The 19084-nt window shown below is 55.4% G+C and overlaps 1 protein-coding gene across 5 annotated transcripts; it reads left to right on the forward strand.

Moving 5' to 3' along the window:
- The first annotated feature begins 1564 nt into the window (after positions 1 to 1564).
- Lipe (lipase, hormone-sensitive) lies at positions 1565 to 18674 on the forward strand. 5 transcript variants are annotated; one of them, XM_013032556.1, is made up of 11 exons: positions 1658 to 1747; positions 2032 to 2148; positions 8085 to 8620; positions 11987 to 12077; positions 12184 to 12329; positions 12534 to 12719; positions 12836 to 13130; positions 14362 to 14589; positions 15465 to 15641; positions 16738 to 17135; positions 18326 to 18674. In XM_013032556.1, the coding sequence occupies exons 3-11, from the start codon at positions 8105 to 8107 to the stop codon at positions 18539 to 18541; spliced, it is 2253 nt and encodes a 750-aa protein (XP_012888010.1). In that variant the 5' UTR covers positions 1658 to 1747; positions 2032 to 2148; positions 8085 to 8104; the 3' UTR covers positions 18542 to 18674. The 5 variants fall into 5 exon arrangements, with proteins under 5 accessions (XP_012888014.1, XP_012888009.1, XP_012888010.1 ...); XM_013032558.1 differs by having other exon boundaries at positions 2032 to 2133; XM_013032560.1 differs by lacking the exon at positions 2032 to 2148 and having other exon boundaries at positions 1565 to 1747; positions 16714 to 17135.
- The last annotated feature ends 410 nt before the right edge of the window (positions 18675 to 19084 follow it).

Below are 19084 nucleotides of genomic sequence, written 5' to 3' on the forward strand. Positions count from 1 at the left end.
AGGATTTGGGCGCTGGCTTTCTCTCTACGAAGGGTTTGGGGGAAATCAGAGGTAAGAAAAAGAACTCTAGGCCCAGAACCAGGAAACCAAGGACTCCTCAGTCTTCCCGAGTTTATTCCCCTATGCATAAAAAACAGCTGAGCACCCGAGGTGGGGCAGATACTGAGGTAAGCACGCGCAGGGCAGTGCTCAGGGTGGACCTTACCCTGTTGAGTATCGCTGTAGACAATCCGGGCATTCACCACCACCATTGCCAGGTGGCCTCCATAATGACTCAGTTCAGCCAGGCAGGGTGGCCTTGGGGGGCTGCAGTTCTCGGGAAGGAGGAGTCTGAGAGAGGGGCAAGGTCAAGGGGAGGGTGGAGGGAAAGGCGGGGAGCAGCATCTGATGAAGGGGGGGGGGGCTAAGGCTCTGGTTCTTCCCGGGGCTCCTCCGAAGCAGGCCGCAGTGGCCATTAGGCACCAAGGTCTGTTGCCACTTGGGCCCCGATTCTCCTTTTCTAGATTTTTCTTGGCTGTGGAGAAGGGGGAGTTGCAAGTGTTGACACGTGTTGTGGTGGTTAAAAGTATCCTAAAGGGGTAAAAGCAATGCAATTCCAACCCTGAAGCTGAGGCCATAATCCAGAAGGCGGCCATTGGTGGTCTCTCCGGCCCTGGAGTGGGGAAGCTTCTTGAAGGGTTGGGCGGCTCCTGTCTGAGTGAAGAATGGGTCTTAGTGCCAGCGCTGGGTGTGTAAGGCTTTTCCGGGAAGGAGGAGGGGAGCTAGGATACGGGAGAAGGTTCAAGGCCTGCTTTTTCTAGTGCCGAGGACGAAGAACTTCCTCCAGGCCTCCACACCCCAGGCCTCCGCTGGCCGCCTCGCGCCATCCCTCGGCTGGTGAGGACACGCATGCGCTCTCGCTGGCTCTCGCGGGTGCCCCCCCCCCGCCCCCACACACAGGCAGTTGGCTTTGTGCGCATGCGCGAGCCTCGAGTCGCTGGGTTTTCCCGCCTTTTCTGGAGACCGCATGCTCCCTCCGCTTCCTCGCTTGCCCCTCGGCCTGCGTGCTACCACCCTCTCCTTAACTCTCGTTCTGGGGGCAGAGGCAGAAGAGCAAATAAGTGGACTTGGAGGCGGGGCTTCCTGCTTCAAAGCTGGCCCCGCCCTCATTTTGAGTTGCCAGAGTGCCTCCTCCCCTTCCCCCCCACATCCTCTACCTCCCCAAACCTCCAAGTGGAGGCTCAGCGGCTCCTGCTTCCCCCCCCCCTCCTCCCGGCAGGAGATCTGAGCAGCATTCTGGGGAGTCCTTCTGTGGGAAGGTGAGTGGTATAAGGGAGGCACCATCAGGTGAGAAAGGATTAGGGCGCCCCTACTGGGAGACATCCCCTCCCCAGGGCTCTCTCCAGTCTTCCTGTCCCCAGGATGCTTTTACCGCCGCCTCCAGGTCTGCATTCTTGTTGGCCGCTGTCCCTTTAATACGAGCCGACGGGGCGGGGCCAGGCCTTCAGCTTTAGCTGTCGGGGCGGGGCTCCGCCAGACGCAAGCACGGGATTGGCTGACGCGGGGGCCCGGCGGTGGTGTGTAGAGTAAGGATTGACCCGAGGGGCGGGGCCGCGGTTGTTGGAATTGGGCCCAGCACCCGGGGATCGTGGAGAATTGATGGAGTCAGCCCGGGGATCCGGGCCCCTGGGAGTTCTGGCTTCGAAGAAGGCTAAAGACGGGTCGAAGAGCCGCAGTCGCCGGCGATGGCGAAAAAGCAAAGCCAAAGGTGAGCCGGCGGCAGCCCGGAAGGAACTTCGCACCTCCGGAGGGGTACTAGAGACTGAGTGGACGGACCCACTGCCACGAGGGGGGGGGCGTGGACTGGCCCACTGTCGTCCTGCGTGGGGGACGAGCCCTTGTGAGGAAGGGGGTGATGTGAGAGCCGAGGGTGCTTAAGGATTACCGGACGCCCCCTTCCCCTCCCCAGGCCGGGGTGTCCCCTCTGCGGTTCCGTTTTCGTAGAGTGACCAAGGGTAACCGCTGCCCTCTCTCTGTGTTTCCTTGCCTTAGGAAATTATCCAAGCGCCGATTTTCAGGTCTCTAGCACCCCTTGAGAAGATCATGGGGAAGGGTAATAATTTAGCATCTGTTGCTGAAAGGGGAAGTTGACGGGTGAGTCAGGGAAAGGTAAGAGGAAGGGGTGCCTTGTAGTAGGGAAATGTTTGGAGGCCAAAACAGCTCATCACCAACTCTTCCTCCTACCCCCCTCCCCAAGTCCATCCATCCATCCAACCCTTCGTTGTCAGTCTACCTACCTCATTCAGGCTGCCCTGCCCTGGGCTGGGCTGGCTTAGGCCCATCTCTAAGGAGAAAATAGGGCCACATCATCTGGGTCCCCTAGAATCTCAGAAGACTGGGGAAAGGATGACAGACCAACAGGTGTTACAAAGCTTCAGGAAGGGACAATGACCTGGCTCCCTAGCCCCAGGGACCCCAAGTTCATTCTCCTTACCTACATCATTAGCCAAGGGTAGAAGGACAGCTTGCCCCAGAGCCTAAGCACAGGCTGTGACAAGCTGAGATTCGCCTGAGAGCTCTGCCTGTCACATTGAGCTTCCCTGCAGGACAGCTTACCTAGAGGCAGGACAGACCCAGATTCAAGACCCATTTCCTCAGGCTGTGAGCTGGGAAGCCCTGGGCTGCTATCTAAAACACACATGGTTGGCTGTTGTAACGTTCAAATGCATGAGTAGGGTTTAGCATCCCCCCCCCCAACAAGCCCTCAGGAGGGGTGGACCTGATTCTTACTGCTGGCTCCCCATTAAAAAAGTGAACTCCCCAAGAAAGGGGCTGTTTCTGCTTTGTTTACCCTAAGATTGCCTGGAATGCCAGGCACAGAAGCACTCAGAATGTTTCTTGGATTAATAAGTGAAGGAATGTGTGAACCGTGACATAGGAATATTAATAATCAGGCGTCCGAAAGGTTGTTGGGAGGTGTCAGAAAGAATCTGCTTGGGTAGGACTCCCTGCTCAATGCTCAGCCAGTCCTACTCACAGATTTATGCACCTACCTACTCAACAGAGGCTTATTCTCACCAACTCTGTTATCTGCCTGTCATTTCCTGGGGCCCTCTCTGGTGCCAGGACTCCAGCCTGGTGAATCAGACCTGATCATTGGCCCAAAGGCGCCCGTGTGTGCCAAAGAAGAACTTGATCCTGCCAGTAACTGGACGAGGCTTAGTGTCATTATGGTCACCCCATTTCCCAGATAACAAAACTGAGACACGTGAGCCTCCTTCAGGCAAGGAGGAATCATGAGTTGGCAGTCTCAGTTGGGTGTCTCAATCTTGATTTGTGAACTTAGAAGTTTCTAATCACTCAGATTCATCCAGCTGATATTCACTGGGTACCTAATACTGCCAGGCCCTGGGCTCCCAGGACAGACTTGGTGGAGCCAAGAACATAGATATGAAGCATGTAAAACTATTGCCTTATTTGTTGGTAAATAGAACCCAAGGAAAATCCTGAGGAAATGAAAGAGGAGATGATGACACTGGACTCAGGCACGGGCAGGTGTTAGACACTGAGCAAAGGGGTCAGAGAGAGAGAGTGAGGTGTGGGGAAGCAGTCCTAGATGGTACACAGGAAACTCAGAGCAGGAGGGAGGAGGGTCACAGGAAGCTGAGGTGGGCAGGGTAAGAGAAGAGAGGGGAGCCTGGTTTGGGTTTGCCATGTCCAGGATTTAGAGCTTGATCCTAGGAGTAAGGGAGGGGGAGTGTGAATTCAGATTTGTTTTCAAATGTCCCACTGGCTGCTATGCAGAGGGAAGTCAAAGGCACATCCAGGGCTTTGCAGTTGTCTGCACGAGGATGCTACAGTATAGTGGGGGGGGGGAGGTGGGAGGAGGCCCTAGTGTTACTATAGGAGGCAGAATGGCCACTGATTGATGGACTGGATGGGGGAAGGATGGGGAAGGTGGCCAGCCAAAATGATTCCCTTAGTTTCAGCTAGAGCAGTGAGGTAATATACACCACATACTCTCTCTCTCTCTCCCTCTCTCTCTCTCTCTCTGTTCTCTCTCTCTCTCTCATCATTTCATAAGGTAAAAAATACACAGAGATCATGACACTTGCATACAAAACACATACCTTCAGACATATCAAGCCTTAGGAAAGAATACCTGCCTTGCTCTATCGCTGGCATCCAGGCCCTTTAAGCCAAAAAGCTTGATTGAGCCCAGTCATCTGGACACCTTCCTTCCAGGCTCTCTCAGCTTTACCTTTGCCCCATTCATGCCATGTTCATCCATAGTCCCAGTAGGCCTGCCTTTGCCCCAATACCCTCTGCTTAGAGTTCTTAGTAAGTTTCTGGCAACTTTGGCATTCATTCTTTCTGGTTCCAGGCAGCTCAACCTCAGGGAGCCTCCAGAAGCAGAGCAGAGGGCAGAGTCAGGCAGCCACCAGGGCCTGGGGGGTCCTGCCCTTCCCCATCAATCACTGGTTCTGTGGGAGGCCTCCTCCTCATCTTTAATAAAGACCCCCTTCCTTGGTTTCCCCATAAGTGGGGTCAGAGTGGCCGCAGGTGAGCTGTGATGGATGAGAATGGCCAGGGTGGGAAATGCATGAGACTGGGTTTAGAAAATGAGAAGTTAAGGTGTCAGCTAGCATTGTGCATCAGGTACTGTTTCAGAGTTAAAATTAGGGCTGGGAAATGTGGCTCAGTGGTAGAGTGCTTGCCTAGCATGCACAAAGCCCTGGGTTTGATTCCTTAGTACCACATAAACAGATAAAAGCTGGAAGTAGTGCTATGGCTCAAGTAGTAGAATGCTAGCCTTGAGCAAATGAAGCTCAAGAACAGTGCCCAGGCTCTGAGTTCAAGCCTCAGAATTGGCACAAAAAAAAAAAAAAGTTAAAATTAGGCTGGACACCAGTGGCTCCCGCCTGTAATCCTAGCTACTCATGAGGCTGAGATCTGAGGATCATGGTTCAAAGCTAGCCTGGGCAGGAAAGTCTGTGAGACTCCCATCTCCAATGAACTAGCAGAAAACCAAAAGTGGGGGCTGGGAAGGTAGCTCAGCAGTAGAGTGCATGCCTTGCAAGCATGAGGCCCTGGGTTCGATTCCTCAGCACCACATAAGCAGAAAAAGCCGGAAGTGGTACTGTGGCTCCAGTGGTAGAGCGCTAGCCTTGAGCTGAAGAGCTGAGGGACAGCGCCCAGACTCAGAGTTCAGGCCTCATGGCCGGCAAAAAAAAAAAGAAAACCGAAAGTGGCGCTGTGTCTCAAAGTAGTAGGGCACTAGCCTTAAGCTGAAGAGCTTAGACCAGCATCCAGGCCCAGAGTTCAATCCCTACGACCACCAAAAAAAAAAAAAAAGTTAAAATTAAACAGGTGGCCCGTCCCTCTGAAGGCCTAGAATCTAATCTAATGTTAAATCGTGACTCGGAGAAAAATGACACAACCCAGCAAGTACAGGTATGACTCTCACCTGTAATCAGCCGTACTCTGAAGGCTGAGATCTGAGGATAGGCGCACGTATGTGCGTGCGCACACACACAGACACACAGACACAGACACACACACACACACACACACACACACACAGAGGCAAACCCCAAGGGAGCAAGCCATGAGCACAAATGCCTCCTTCCTGTAGCATGCATATGACCCTGAGTTCTATCCCCAGGATCACAGAAAGAGAGAGAGAGAGAAGGGAAAGGAGAGGGGAAAGAAGGAAGGGAAGGGGAAGGGAGAAGAGAAAAGGAGGTGTGAAGGGAAGGGAGGGGCCAGGCCACCCAGGAGGTGCTGCTCACAAAGCACACCGCCAGCCAGATTAGGCAGAATGGCCAAGTTTCCAGGTGAGGAAACCTCGCTCCTCCAAGGTCACTTAATGAGTCAGCTGGTCCTGTCCCTGCAGTCAAGCTTAATCCCCTCCTGCCCTTGTAGTCTATGTGTGTTTGCTGGCTCTGGGGAGGGAGGTGTTCCTATTCCAAGCAACCATCCATCTTTGGCCTTCATTGCCTCTTCATACCCTCCTTCCTCCTCCAGCCATTTGCTGTGTTAGGCCCTATGATTGGAATCAGGGCTGCCTTACTTGTCTTCCTTCACCAGGCTGAGCGTCTGTGGCAGACACGGAGGAGTAGCATACAGCCAGGCAAATGGTGCGTGCAGGCTTCAGGACCTCATTCCTGCAGCTTCATCGCAATCACCACACTATACTTATACTTTTCTTTCCTTTTTTTTTGGGGGGGGGTGTTAGTCATGGGTCTTGAACTCAGGCCCTGGGCACTTGTCCCTGAGCTTCTGTGCTCAAAGCTAGCCATCTACTACTTTGAGCCACAGCTCCACTTCTGGTTTTCTGGTGGTTCATTGGAGATAAGAGTCTTATAGACTTGGCTAGGCGGGCTGGCTTTGAACCATGATCCTCAGATCCCAACCCTCCCGAGTAGCGAGGATGACAGGCGTGAGCCACCAGCACCCACCTCCTGGACCTCAATTTGTATTTGTAATTTTGTCATCTTCCTAAAGATCCATACCCTCTGCCTTATAAGCTTGATGAAAGTACAAAGTACCCAGTTGAGGTGCACCTGTAGCCAGGGCCCCAAGTTGAGTGTGGCTGTGTGTTCTTAATCAGCTTTTGTCTTCCTACAAGGGAGAAGCGGGGCTGGCCTATCTCCTCCTAACAGCTGAGGGATCCCCGTGCCAAGGCCAGCCTAAGGGTAGGAGCTGAGATCATTGGAGCTTTGGTGCCTGAGTCCACTCTGGGGAGATGGAAGGCAGCCTGGCTGGGTGAGAGGGGACAGTGTATTAAGGACGAAAGGCTGTGGGACCTCTAGTCCTGAGGAAGGAAGAGGCAGGGCCTGGGTGCTTGCGTTCTAAGACAGGGACCAGCTAATGACAGTTTAGCTGAGGCTGAGATCAAGTAGGGGGGAAAGGGGCGGGGCGCTGGGCTCTGGGCTCTGTGCAGAACACGTGGCTCCCACTGTCCTTTCTGGATGGGAGGTGGAGCCGCTGGCCACACCCTGGGCATTCAGGCCCCTCCTGCAGTTTATCGCCCCAGGCTGCTACTGGCACAAGCCATAGACTAGCAGTTCCAGCCCCAGGGAGCTCCAGCTCCGAAGAGACCCGGGTGGGGTGAGTGCTGGGTCAGCCGAGAGACAGAAATGGCCATTCCTGGGCTGCAGAGCCCAGCAGGGAGAGGAGATGGTCTTTCCCAGGGACCAGGCAGCTCTAAGCCTGGGAGCCAGGCAGCTGGCACTGGGCTTTGGGTAGGAAAAGTGGGCAGAGTATAAGGCCAGACCTAGAGGCCCTGGCCTCCAGAGTTCAGGGAGGGAGAAACAGTCCCGGCATAAGTAGCAGAATTGAGACTACTGCTGTCCAAGCAACTTGCAGCTCCTTGACTTCCCCTCCTGTGAAAAGGGCAATAATGGGAATGGGCTGGAAGACTGAACTCCTTCAAATATCATTGAAGGGGAGGGAGAGCCTGTGGACCGACACCTGGAGTCCAAAGAAGGACACATAGGATGAGCCCGGATTCCCAGGTCTTGAGAAGAAACTGGCTGGTTGTCCCTTCTCAGAACCAAATAAGAAGTCCTGAGCCACCACCCCCACCACACCCCGAGATTAAACATGAGACAGGTATCCCAGGAGGCAGGCATTTGAACTCTTCACTCCTTAGAAGCAGGGCGTGGGAAAAGATGCAAGAGCTAGGGCACTGGGTCCAAAATTTCTGTTCCAAGAAAGAGGGAAGACCAAGACAAGCAGGCTGGAATCCCAGAGAACGTAGGATTCCATGAGTCTAAAAAAGAGAGGACTAGGCCGGGGCTCCTGAGTATGAGGACGGAGGGGACAGGGTTGGAGCTCCGGGCTCCTGAGAAGGGGGAAAGGCCCTGGGCAATGGGAAAATTTGTTCCTGAGGAACTAAAAGATTGAAGTCCCAGACTCCTGAGTCCTAGAGACAAGAGGCTGGGATGCAACTCCAGAACCAAACAGAGGGCCTTGGGGCTCCTGGATCTTTGAAACCTGAGCCCTGAGGGAGTTGGGGTGGGCCTGGATTGCTGGGCCCAGCTGAGCCAGGGGGGCACAAGGGGACCCTGTCTCACTGGCCTCCCCCGCCCTGCCCACAGCCTCACGGTTCTCGCACAACATGGACCTGCACAGCATCACACAGTCGCTGGTGACTCTGGCTGAAGACAACATGGCCTTCTTCTCAAGCCAGGGCCCCGGGGAGACGGCCCGGCGACTGTCCAGTGTGTTTGCAGGGGTGCGGGAACAAGCGCTGGGGCTGGAGCCGGCCTTAGGCCGCCTGCTGAGCGTGGCACACCTCTTTGACCTGGACGCTGAGACACCTGCCAATGGGTACCGCAGCCTGGTGCACACCGCCCGCTGCTGTCTGGCGCACCTGCTTCACAAGTGCCGTTACGTGGCTTCTAACCGGCGCAGCATCTTCTTCCGGACCAGCCACAATCTGGCTGAACTGGAGGCCTACCTGGCGGCCCTCACCCAGCTCCGGGCCCTGGCCTACTACGGGCAGCGCCTGCTAGCCATCAACCGCCCAGGGGGGCTCTTCTTCGAGGGCGACGAGAAGATCACCGCTGAGTTCCTGCGCGAGTATGTCACACTGCACAAAGGCTGCTTCTACGGCCGCTGCCTGGGCTTCCAGGTAAGGCCCTTGCCCCTTGGCCCTGCCGACCCCTACGGAGACACCGGTGATCCCTACCTTGGCCCTGTGCTATGGTAGAATAACCACGAGGGTGAGTGTTACAGGATTCAGAAAACGGCAGGTTACAGAAAGAAGTGGGTGGGAGCTCAGAGCTGGACTAAGGGTTCTCAAAGTCCTGGACCAGATCTGCTGTGTGGTAAGAAATCTTTTCAACAAATTCCCTCTTTGTTGTCTGGGAATCAGGCTATTCATTCGTGTGTGTGTGTGTGTGTGTGTGTGTGTGTGTGTGTGTGTGTGTGTGTGTGTGTGTGTGTGTGTGTCTCCTGGGGCTTAAACTCTGCGCCTGGGTGTAAGGCTAGTGCTCTACCACTTGAGCCACAGCTCCACTTCTGTCTTTTTGCTGGTTGGAGATAAGAATCTCACAGACTTTTTCCTGCCTTGGGCTGGCTTTGAACTTTGATCTTCCAGTGCCTGGCTGTTCATTTACTCTCTTTTTTTTTTTTTTTTGTCGGCCATGGGGGTTGAACTCTGGGCCTGGGCGTTGTCCCTCAGCTCTTCAGCTCAAGGCAAGCACTCTACCACTTGAGCTACAGCGCCACTTTCGGTTTTCTAGTGGTTTATTGGAGATAGGAGTCTCATGGTCTTTCCTGCCCGGGCTGGCTTTGAACTGTGATCCTTAGATCTCAGCCTCCTGAGTAGCTAGGATGACAGGCGTGAGCCACCAGCGCCCAGCTGTTCATTTACTCTTTATCTCTCCTATTTGGCCCCTGAAATTGTCTGATCTCACTGGCTGGGTGGTCAGTATTGCTCTTCAAGGCATGTTCTACATGAGGGCACCCTCTTGCCACCTCCACACCTGGAATTCTGCAGTGGGGGAGGGGGCCTGCCACAGCTGGCAGGCTGAAACCTGCGCTTTTTGAAGTTGCTGTGGAATCACAGGATTTTTTCCAGGCAGCCCTCCGGGCCAGGACAGTAAACCCATTAGAATTAATGACAAAGGGAAAGCTGGCTATGCTTTCTCTCCTCCCTGACCCTAGCCTTCTCATAGTTTTTGTCCATCCCCAACACAGAGAAAGACTCATTCATGCTGGGTGCTAGTGGCTCACACCTGTCATTGTAGCTGCACAGGAGTCTGAGATCTGAGGATCACGGTTCGAAGCCAGCCTGGGCAGAAATGTCCCCATGAAACTCTCATCTCCAGTTTACACTCAAAAACTAGAAGGGATGCTGTGACTCAAAGTGGTAGACCACTAGCCTTAAGTGAAAGAGCTCAAGGACAGCACCCAGGCCCCAAGTTCAAGCCCCACACCGACCAAAAAAAAAATGTGAAAAGTGATATGGCAACTCAGAATTGGGAGAGCACCAGGTTCAGCATAGAGATCCAAGTTGCTCCTGTGGGGTGTCCCTGGCTAGCCTCACAGTCCCCACCAGCTGCATCGGGAAACCCCAGCAGGAATATCTGGAGCTGTGTGACCATACAGTCCTTCCCCATCCTCTCTGAGCCTCCTTCCCCCTCACTGAGAGATAAACTGCACCCCTCACTCTACTTATCCAGACTTCCCTACAGGCCACCTCCCCCCACCTCCTCAGCAGCCTAGTTCCAGGGTGGAGGGAGGGCCCTGATTGCCTCTCCTCACTCCAGCCCAGCTCACAAGCACTGATCAGCCTAGCACAGCCTGCTGACACCTCTCCAGATCCTGGTACTACATTAGAGTCACAAGAAAGAACAAAGCTTCCCCAACCAGTACCCCTGTGCCCTCTGGCCTGCTGGGCCCTGAGCCAGGAGCACAGAACAGGGCCAGGTGCCAGCTGCTCTCGGTGGCACGGCTTCACTATAATGGAGGCCTGCCTCCCCCCTCTAAAACGCCATCCCCAAGAGGCTGGTTTCTGCTCAGCCCCTGCTCTAGCCCAAAGGATACCATGCTGTAGACCCTTGGTAAGGGTTGGCTGGTGAACACCCCTCCCCCCCTTTACCTCCTCCGCCTCCTCAGGCATAGTTTTCTCTGATGCTATCTCCTCATTGTTTTCCTAACTGCTTGGCCCTGTTCTGTTACCTGACTGGTGTCAGCCCCATCTCCAGGCCTCCAGCAGTCTCTCCCCACAGCTGTTTCTGCCCCAGGGATCTTCGTGTGCCCATCTGGCTATCTCTGATCAGGTCTCTATTTCTGGGTTCCTACGGCCCTCCCCTTCCCCCTTCCAACCTGTCCTCTCTCTGACTTTTGGGAAATCCCCACATGTTTTTACTCACAGCTCACAGCCCTCTAGTAGCTTTGCCCACGCAGGATTCCTCAGCCACAGGTCCTACATGAGACCCAGTTTGCTTCCCTGCCCTCCCTCACCCTTCTCCCTGGCTCACTCTGTTCCAGCCACACGGCACCCCAGCTTTCCATGCCTGGCACTGCTGCCCAGGTTTTTGCACCTGCTATGCCTTCAGGGACATGCGATGATGATGATGATGATGATGATGATGATGATGATGATGATGATGATGATGATGATGATGATTGGCCAGTCCTGGGGCTTGAACTCAAGGCCTGGGCACTGTCCCTGAGCTTCTTTTGCTCAAGGCTGGCCCTCTACCACTTGAGCCACAGGGCCACTTCTGGCTTTTTCTGTTTATGTGGTGCTGAGGAATCAAACCCAGGGCTTCATACATGCTAGACAAACACTCTACCACTGAGCCACATTCCCAGCCCCTGTATGATATTAGTTTACAAACATACTGTTTGTTTTTTGTTTTGTGCTGGTTCTGGGGCTTGAACGCAGGGCTTGGATGCTTCTGTCCCTGAGCTTTTTTTGCTCAGGGATAGTGCTCCACTACTTGAGTCACAGCTTCACTTCCAGCGTGTGTGTGTGTGTGTGTGTGTGTGTGTATGTGTGTGTGTAATTGGAGATAAGAGTCTTGCAGACTTTCCTGCCCTGGCTGGCTTCAAACCCACAAGCCTCAGCCCCCTGAGTGGCTAGGATTCAGGCGTGAGCCATTGGGCTTTTTTTCTTTTTTTAGTCGGTCATGGGGCTTGAACTCTTGGCGGCCTGAGCGCTGTCCCTGAGCCCTTCAGCTCAAGGCGTGCACTCTACCACTTGAGCCACAGTGGCACTTCCCATTTTCTAAATGGTTTATAGGAGATTAGAGTCACAGCCTTTCCTGTCAGGCTGGCTTTGAACTGAGATCCTCAGATCTCAGCCTCCTGAGTAGTAGGATTACAGGTGTGAGCCACCAGCACCCAGTTCATTGGGCATCTTTATTTGCTTAGCATCTCCCTTCCCTTGGAGATCACCACGTCTATGAAGGTGCCCAGAGCCATGCCCAGCACACAGTAGGGTCCTGCCATCTCTGCCCTTTGCAGCTCACCCATCTCTCCACAGTTCACGCCCGCCATCCGGCCGTTCCTGCAGACCATCTCCATTGGGCTGGTATCCTTTGGGGAGCACTACAAACGCAATGAGACAGGCCTCAGTGAGTGCTAGCCGGGCTCTGCCTACCACCTCCCTTCCTGTCCCTCCTCCCCAGCTTGACCTGCTGAGAGGGGGGCTCCCTGACATCCTTCCCGACCCCCCCCCAGGTGTGACCGCCAGCTCCCTGTTCACCAGCGGCCGCTTTGCCATCGACCCAGAGCTGCGCGGGGCCGAGTTTGAGCGGATCATACAAAACCTAGATGTGCACTTCTGGAAAGCCTTCTGGAATATCACAGAGATCGAAGTGCTGTCGGTGAGCATGGGGCCCTGACCTGTTATCGATGGGGACCGCTCCCCTCACCCAATGCCCCAGAGACCCATCTCAAACCACCGTGGTGACTGCAGAACCCCCGGGGAGGGGCATGTGAGGGGAAAGATGGAGCAAGGTGATGTGCAGGGCACCCCTCCACAGGCTGTCCCTGCCCAACACCCCTCTGTACCCCCCTCCCACCCCCAGTCTCTGGCCAACATGGCATCAGCCACAGTGAGGATAAGCCGCCTGCTCAGCCTGCCGCCCGAGGCCTTTGAGATGCCACTGACCTCTGACCCCAAGCTCACTGTCACCATCTCGCCTCCCTTGGCCCACACAGGCCCTGGGCCTGTGTTGATCAGGCTCATCTCCTATGACCTGCGGGAAGGACAGGTATGGATGGCCCTGGCCATGGCCCAGCATGCCCTTCCTCCCATTCCCCCATCTTGGAGGCTCCGGGCCCAGGTCGGCCCAGCCCAGCCTCACCCCACCGCCCTCCTCACTCCCAGGACAGCGAAGAACTCAACAGCCTGGTGAAGTCCGAAGGGCCTCGGGGCCTGGAGCTGCGGCCACGGCCCCAGCAGGCCCCCCGATCGCGCTCCCTGGTAATACACATCCACGGCGGGGGCTTCGTGGCCCAGACCTCCAGATCCCACGAGCCCTACCTCAAGGGCTGGGCCCAGGAGCTGGGGGCCCCCATCGTCTCCATCGATTACTCCTTGGCCCCTGAGGCCCCCTTCCCCCGGGCGCTAGAAGAATGCTTCTTTGCCTACTGCTGGGCCGTAAAGCACTGTGCCCTGCTCGGTGAGCCCCGCCCCCTTCCCTCCCCACCTCCAGACTCCTGACCCCCCCCCTTTCCCTCCCCACCATCAAGTTCCTCCTCCCATCTCTTTCCCCTGGCTTTAGCCCCTCAGCCTGTCCTGTGAGACAGGCTCCTTTTTCTAATTTTCATTTTCCTGAGATACTAGATATTGGGGGCAGGGTAGGGGTTGAACCCAGGGCCTCATGCTTGCTAGGTAAGTCCGTGCCTCCTTTGAACCACACCCTCAAGCCTTTTTGTGTATTGTTTTGTCAGTTGTGGGGCTTGAACTCTGGGCGTTGTCCCTGGGCTCTTCAGCTCAAGACAAACGCTCTACCACTTGAGCCACAGCACCACTTCCAGCTTTCTAGTGGTTTATTGGATATAAGAGTCTCACTTTCCTGCCCAGGCTGGCTTTGAACTGTGATCCTCAGATCTCAGCCTCTTGAGTAGCTAGGATTACAGGCGTGAGCCACCAGCACCTGGCTTTTTTGTGTATTTTTTTGTTTAGGTTTTCTTCTCTCTCTCTCTTTCTCTCTCTCTCTCTCTCTCTTTTTCTGTCTCTGTCTCTCTCTCTCACTCTCTCTCTCTTTTGGTCAGTCTTAGGGCTTGAACTCAGGGCCTGAGCACTGTCCCTGAGCTTTTGTGCTCAAGGCTAGTGCTCTACCACTTGGTGCCACAGCTCCACTTCTGGTCTTTTGGTGGTTCATTAGGGATAAGAGTCTCACTAACTTCTCTGCCCCAGCATGATCCGCAGATCTCAGCCTCCTAAGTAGCTGGGATTACAGGTGTGAGCTACTGACACCCAAGCCATAAAATACCTTTTTTGGGGGGGAGGGTGGGGGCTGGTCCTGGAGCTTGAACTTGGCTTGGGAGCTGTCCCTGAGCTGCTTTTTGCTCAAGGCTAGCGCTAACACTTGAGCCACAGCACCACTTCCAGCACTTCCTGTGATTAACTGGAGATGAGTCTCACAGACTTTTCTGCCCAGGCTGGCTTTGAACTGCGATCCTCAGATCTCAGCCTCCTGAGGAGCTAGGATGATAGATGTGTGAACTACCAGCACCTGGCAAAATACCTACTTTCAAAAGATCAAATAGCAACTTGCTAGATCTCGGGGGGGACCCCTCACTCCCCCTGAGAGCCCAGCTTTCCTAGCTCAGAGTACAAGCCCCTTCCTGCCCGCTTGCCCTCTCTCCCTGGCAGGCTGTAACCAAGTCTCTTTCTCCCCAAACTAGGTTCCACGGGGGAAAGGATATGCCTGGCAGGGGACAGCGCAGGCGGGAACCTCTGCTTTACTGTGTCCCTTCGGGCAGCCGCCTATGGGGTACGGGTGCCAGATGGCATCATGGCCGCCTACCCCGTCACCACGCTGCAGTCCGCCGCCTCTCCCTCCCGCCTCCTGAGCATCATGGACCCCCTCCTGCCCCTCAGTGTGCTTTCCAAATGCGTCAGCGCCTATTCGGGTGAGACCGAGACCCACGTGGGCAGGACAGGGCAGTGCAGGTGTTGGGAACACCTTGCTGTAGCCACGAGGGCAATCCGAGGCTCCTCATTTATTTATTTATTTATTATGTCAGCCATGGGTCTTGAACTCCAGGCCTATGTGCTGCCCCTGAACATTTTTGCTCAAGGCGAGCATTCTACCGCTGAGCCACAGCACCACTTCCAGTTTTCTGGTGTTTAATTAGAGATAAGAGTCTCGGGCTGGGAAGTTGGCTCAGTGGTAGAGCGCTTGCCTTGCATGCCTGAGGCCCTGGGTTCAATTCCACAGCACCACATAAGCAAAAAGAAAAAAGCCGGAAGTGGCGCTGTGGCTCAAGTGGTAGAGCGCTAGCCTTGAGCTGAAGAGCTGAGGGACAGTGCCCAGGCCCAGAGTTCAGGCCCCACAACTGGATAAAAAAAAAAAAAAATAAAAAATAAATAAATAAATATATAGAGATAAGAGTCTCATGGACTTTCCTGCCCAGGCTGGCTTTGAACCATGATCCTTAGATCTCAGCCTCCTGAGTAGCTAGGATGACAGATAGGAACCTCCCAGCACCCAGCTCCTCAGTCCCTTAGAAGGGATCTCAGTGGTAGACTGCTTGCCTTGAATGCATGAAGCCCTGGGCTCAATTCCTCATAAACAGAAAAAGCTGGAAGTGGCGCTGTGACTCAAGTGGTAGAGCACCTACCTTGAGCTAAAGAGCTGAGGGACCGAGCCCAGGCCCAGAGTTTAAACCCCACGACCGACCAAAAAAAAGGGGAGAGGGGATCAGACATTTTGGGGTCCCTTGGGGTGCAGACAGCTGAAGTTCTGGGTGTTAGGGATGGTGACTAGAAGAGACCAACTCCGCAGGTGCAGAGACAGAGGACCAGTCTGACTCGGACCAGAAAGCCCTGGGCATGATGGGGCTGGTGCGGCGGGACACGTCCCTGCTCCTCAGAGACCTCCGCCTCGGTGCCTCCTCATGGCTCAACTCCTTCCTGGAGCTGAGCGGACGCAAGTCCCAGAAGTCTTCCATAGCCCCAGTAGGTGAGTAACTGGCCTGGCCAGTCCCAGGCTACCCCAGTCAGGCTGGCCCAGGTAAAGGACCTGGAAGCGGGGAGGAGAGGCTGAGCTCCTGGACACTCAGACCATCTGGAGTCAACCCCATAGTCATCCACTGTCACAGGAACTGCTTTCCAAATGGCCTTTCCTGGAGAGGTCCACACCCTGGGCGGTGACTCAGAAGTGCCAGATCTCCTGATGGTCCAGCCCAGAAACTCCACCTAAGGCTCCTGTGCCCTCGGTTCAGGATCCAGACCAGACACAAACTTTGTGTGTGTGTGTGTCAGTTGTGGGGCTTTAAGTGTGAGTTTGGGCGCTGTCCCTGAGATCTCAGCTCAAGGCTACCACTTGGAGCCACAGCGCCACTGCTGGCTAGTTGGAGAGTCTCATGGACTTTCCTGCCCAGGCTGGCTTTGAATCACAATCCTCAGATCTCAGCCTCCTGAATAGCTAGGATTATAGGCGTGAACTACTGATGCCCAGCTTTTTTTTTTTTTTTCCTATTGCCCATCCTGGGGCTTGAATTCAGGGTCTGGGCACTGTCCCTAAGCTTATTTTTGCTCAAGGCCAACTCTATCACTTTGAGCCACAGTGCCATTTGCAGCTTTCTTCATAGTTAATTGGTGGTAAGAGTCTCACAGACTTGCCTGTGGTCCTCAGATCACAGCCTCCTGAGTACTAGGATTCCAGGTGCCCCTAGAGACTCTTGTTTGTTCTCCAGCTCTGTTACTCTAGTCCCTTCAATACATTCACAGCAAACACTGACTGGGCCTCCTGCTGGGGGTCCCCAGGCAGCTGAAATTGGGAGGACACAGGTCAGGCAGCAACCTCCCTAGATCTATCTCCACCTCCTAGACTTCTTACCTGGCTCACACAGGCCAAGGACTGCTTCCATCCCCTTTGTCCTGAGGCTCCCAGAAATAAATTGATTCACACTTCCCACCATACACACACACACACACACACCTGTGCCAGGCCATCGCCCAACTGCAACAGATTGGCAAACTTCCACAGCTAGAGGCTAACAAACAGCCAGGCTTGTAACAACCCCCTGTAGTCCCGGATTCTGCCCCTCCCACAGAGTCTATGCGCAGGAGTGTGTCTGAAGCTGCCCTGGCCCAGCCCGAGTGCCCGCTGACCCTGAAGGAACTGAGCCTGAAGGGCAGCTCCGAGGCGACGGATACCCCAGAGATGTCCCTGTCTGTGGAGACACTCGGTCCCAACACACCCTCCGATGTCAACTTCTTCCTGCGACCCGAGCACCCACGGGAAGAAGATGAGGTCAAGGAGGAGCTGAACCCCAAGGACAGAAGCCAGGGAGTCAGCAACGCCTTCCCTGAGGGCTTCCACCCGAGGCGCTCCAGCCAAGGAGCCATCCGCATGCCCCTCTACTCTGCGCCCATCGTCAAAAACCCCTTCATGTCGCCTTTGCTGGCACCGGACAGCATGCTGAAGACCCTGCCACCCGTGCACATGGTGGTGAGCCTGGGGCAGGGCGGGAGCCACTGCGGGAGGGGGCGGGGCCAGGCCTGGAGGCACAGGTGTGCCATCAAGACACAGAACCTGAGGGACCAGGAGGATGACACAGGGGCTGCCCATTATAGTCATATGCCCAAGGGCCTTAGAAGGTTGTTGGGTCCCAGTGGTGGTGTGGCTTGTGCTAAAAAGCCAACTGAGAGCAATGAAGCCCTGAGTTCAAGTCCTGCTACCAGTACTAACAAAAGAAAGAAGTGGGCTGGGATGTAGCTCAGTGGCAAAGCGCAATATCCTGGGTTCGGTCCCCAGTACCAAAAAAGAAAAGACACCCCCCCAAAAAAAAATATACAGTTAAAAAGAAAGAAAGAAAGTAGCCTGGTGCTGCTGGTGGGCCACACCTATAATCCTCACTACTCTGGAGAGGAGATCTGAGGATCGCAATTTGAAGCCAGCCCACGAAGGAAAGCCTGTGAGTCTCTCTCTCTCTTTTTTTTTCTTTTGTCCGTCATGGGGCCTGAACTCTGGGCCTGGGCACTGTCCCTCAGCTCTTCACTCAAGGCTAGTGTTCTACCACTTGAGCCACAGCGCCACTTCTGGCTTTTTCTGTGTATGTGGTACTTTTGAGGAATGGAACCCATGAGGCCCATGCATTTGAGGCAAGCACTCGACCATTGAGCCACCTTCCCAGCCCCAAGCCTGTGAGTCTCTTATTTCCCATGAACCACCAAAAAAGCTAGAAGCAGAACTGCGACTCAAGTAGTAGAGCGTCAGCCTTGAGCGCAAGAGCTCAGAGACAGCGTTCAGGCCCTGAGTTCAAGCCTCAGGAATGGCAAACACACACACACACACACACACACACACACACACCATGGAACTGAGCATTGGTATAGCTCCTAGCTACTCAGGAGGCTGAGATCCTAAGGATCACAGTTCAAAGCCAGCCTGGACCAGCATGGCCTTGAGACTCCTAACCTCCAATGCACCACTAGAAAACTAGAAGAGACACTGTGGCTCCCATGGTCGAGCAAAACAGTTCAGGAACAGCGCCCAGGCCCTGAGTTCAAGCCCCAGGACCGACAGAAAACAAAAAGGGGTGAGGGAGTGAAAGCTTGGGTCCAAGGCGGGAAGGGAGGGGACAGGACCCCGGTCGGGTCCGGGGCTCCAGCTGACTCACTCTCCCCCCCCCTCCCCAGGCCTGCGCCCTGGACCCCATGCTGGACGACTCGGTGATGTTCGCACGGCGGCTGCGCGGCCTGGGGCAGCCGGTGACGCTGCGCGTGGTGGAGGGGCTGCCGCACGGCTTCCTGAGCCTGGCGGCGCTGTGCCGGGAGACGCGCCAGGCCACCGAGCTGTGCGTGGAGCGCATCCGCCTGGTGCTCAGCCCGCCGCCCGCCGCGCCGCCGCCCTGAGCCGGGCCGGAGGGGGAACCGGGGGACCGGGAGGGGAGGGAGGGGGCCGCACTAAAGTCCTCTGGCTCCCACCCGCGCCCGCCTCCGTGGTGAATGCGCCCCGGGGCCCCTCGGATGGGGAGCGGGGCGGGCTGTGCCTTAAAGGGGTGGGGGGGGCGGGGGAGGGTGGATGGGGCGGGGGAAGCCCTGACCCCCGCCCGGGCCGCCGCGCCGCTAATTCCCCGCCGCAGGTCACCTTTTGTAAATAAAACTATTTAATTCGTTCGGCCTCTCTGCGTGTGGGGGTGTGTCCAGCAGGGGGCAGCACCAGACTCAAGCCACTGAGAATAAAGGCGGGGGGTGTTGGGGTGGAGGGGGACCCCAGGCCCATTTACTCCCAGACACCCCACCCCATACACACACCCCTCCTCCTGGGTTGGGCTCCCCGTGTACCAGACTCCTCTTTTATCCTCCCAACCCCAAATCCTGCAAGTATCAGCCCCACCCACCCGTGACTCTTCCCTTCACCTGGATCTTGCAGGAGAAGGTTTCTTACCCCACTGG

The sequence above is a fragment of the Dipodomys ordii genome, unplaced genomic scaffold, assembly GCF_000151885.1.
Source record: "Dipodomys ordii isolate 6190 unplaced genomic scaffold, Dord_2.0 Scaffold156, whole genome shotgun sequence".
NCBI classification, from domain to species: domain Eukaryota; kingdom Metazoa; phylum Chordata; class Mammalia; order Rodentia; family Heteromyidae; genus Dipodomys; species Dipodomys ordii.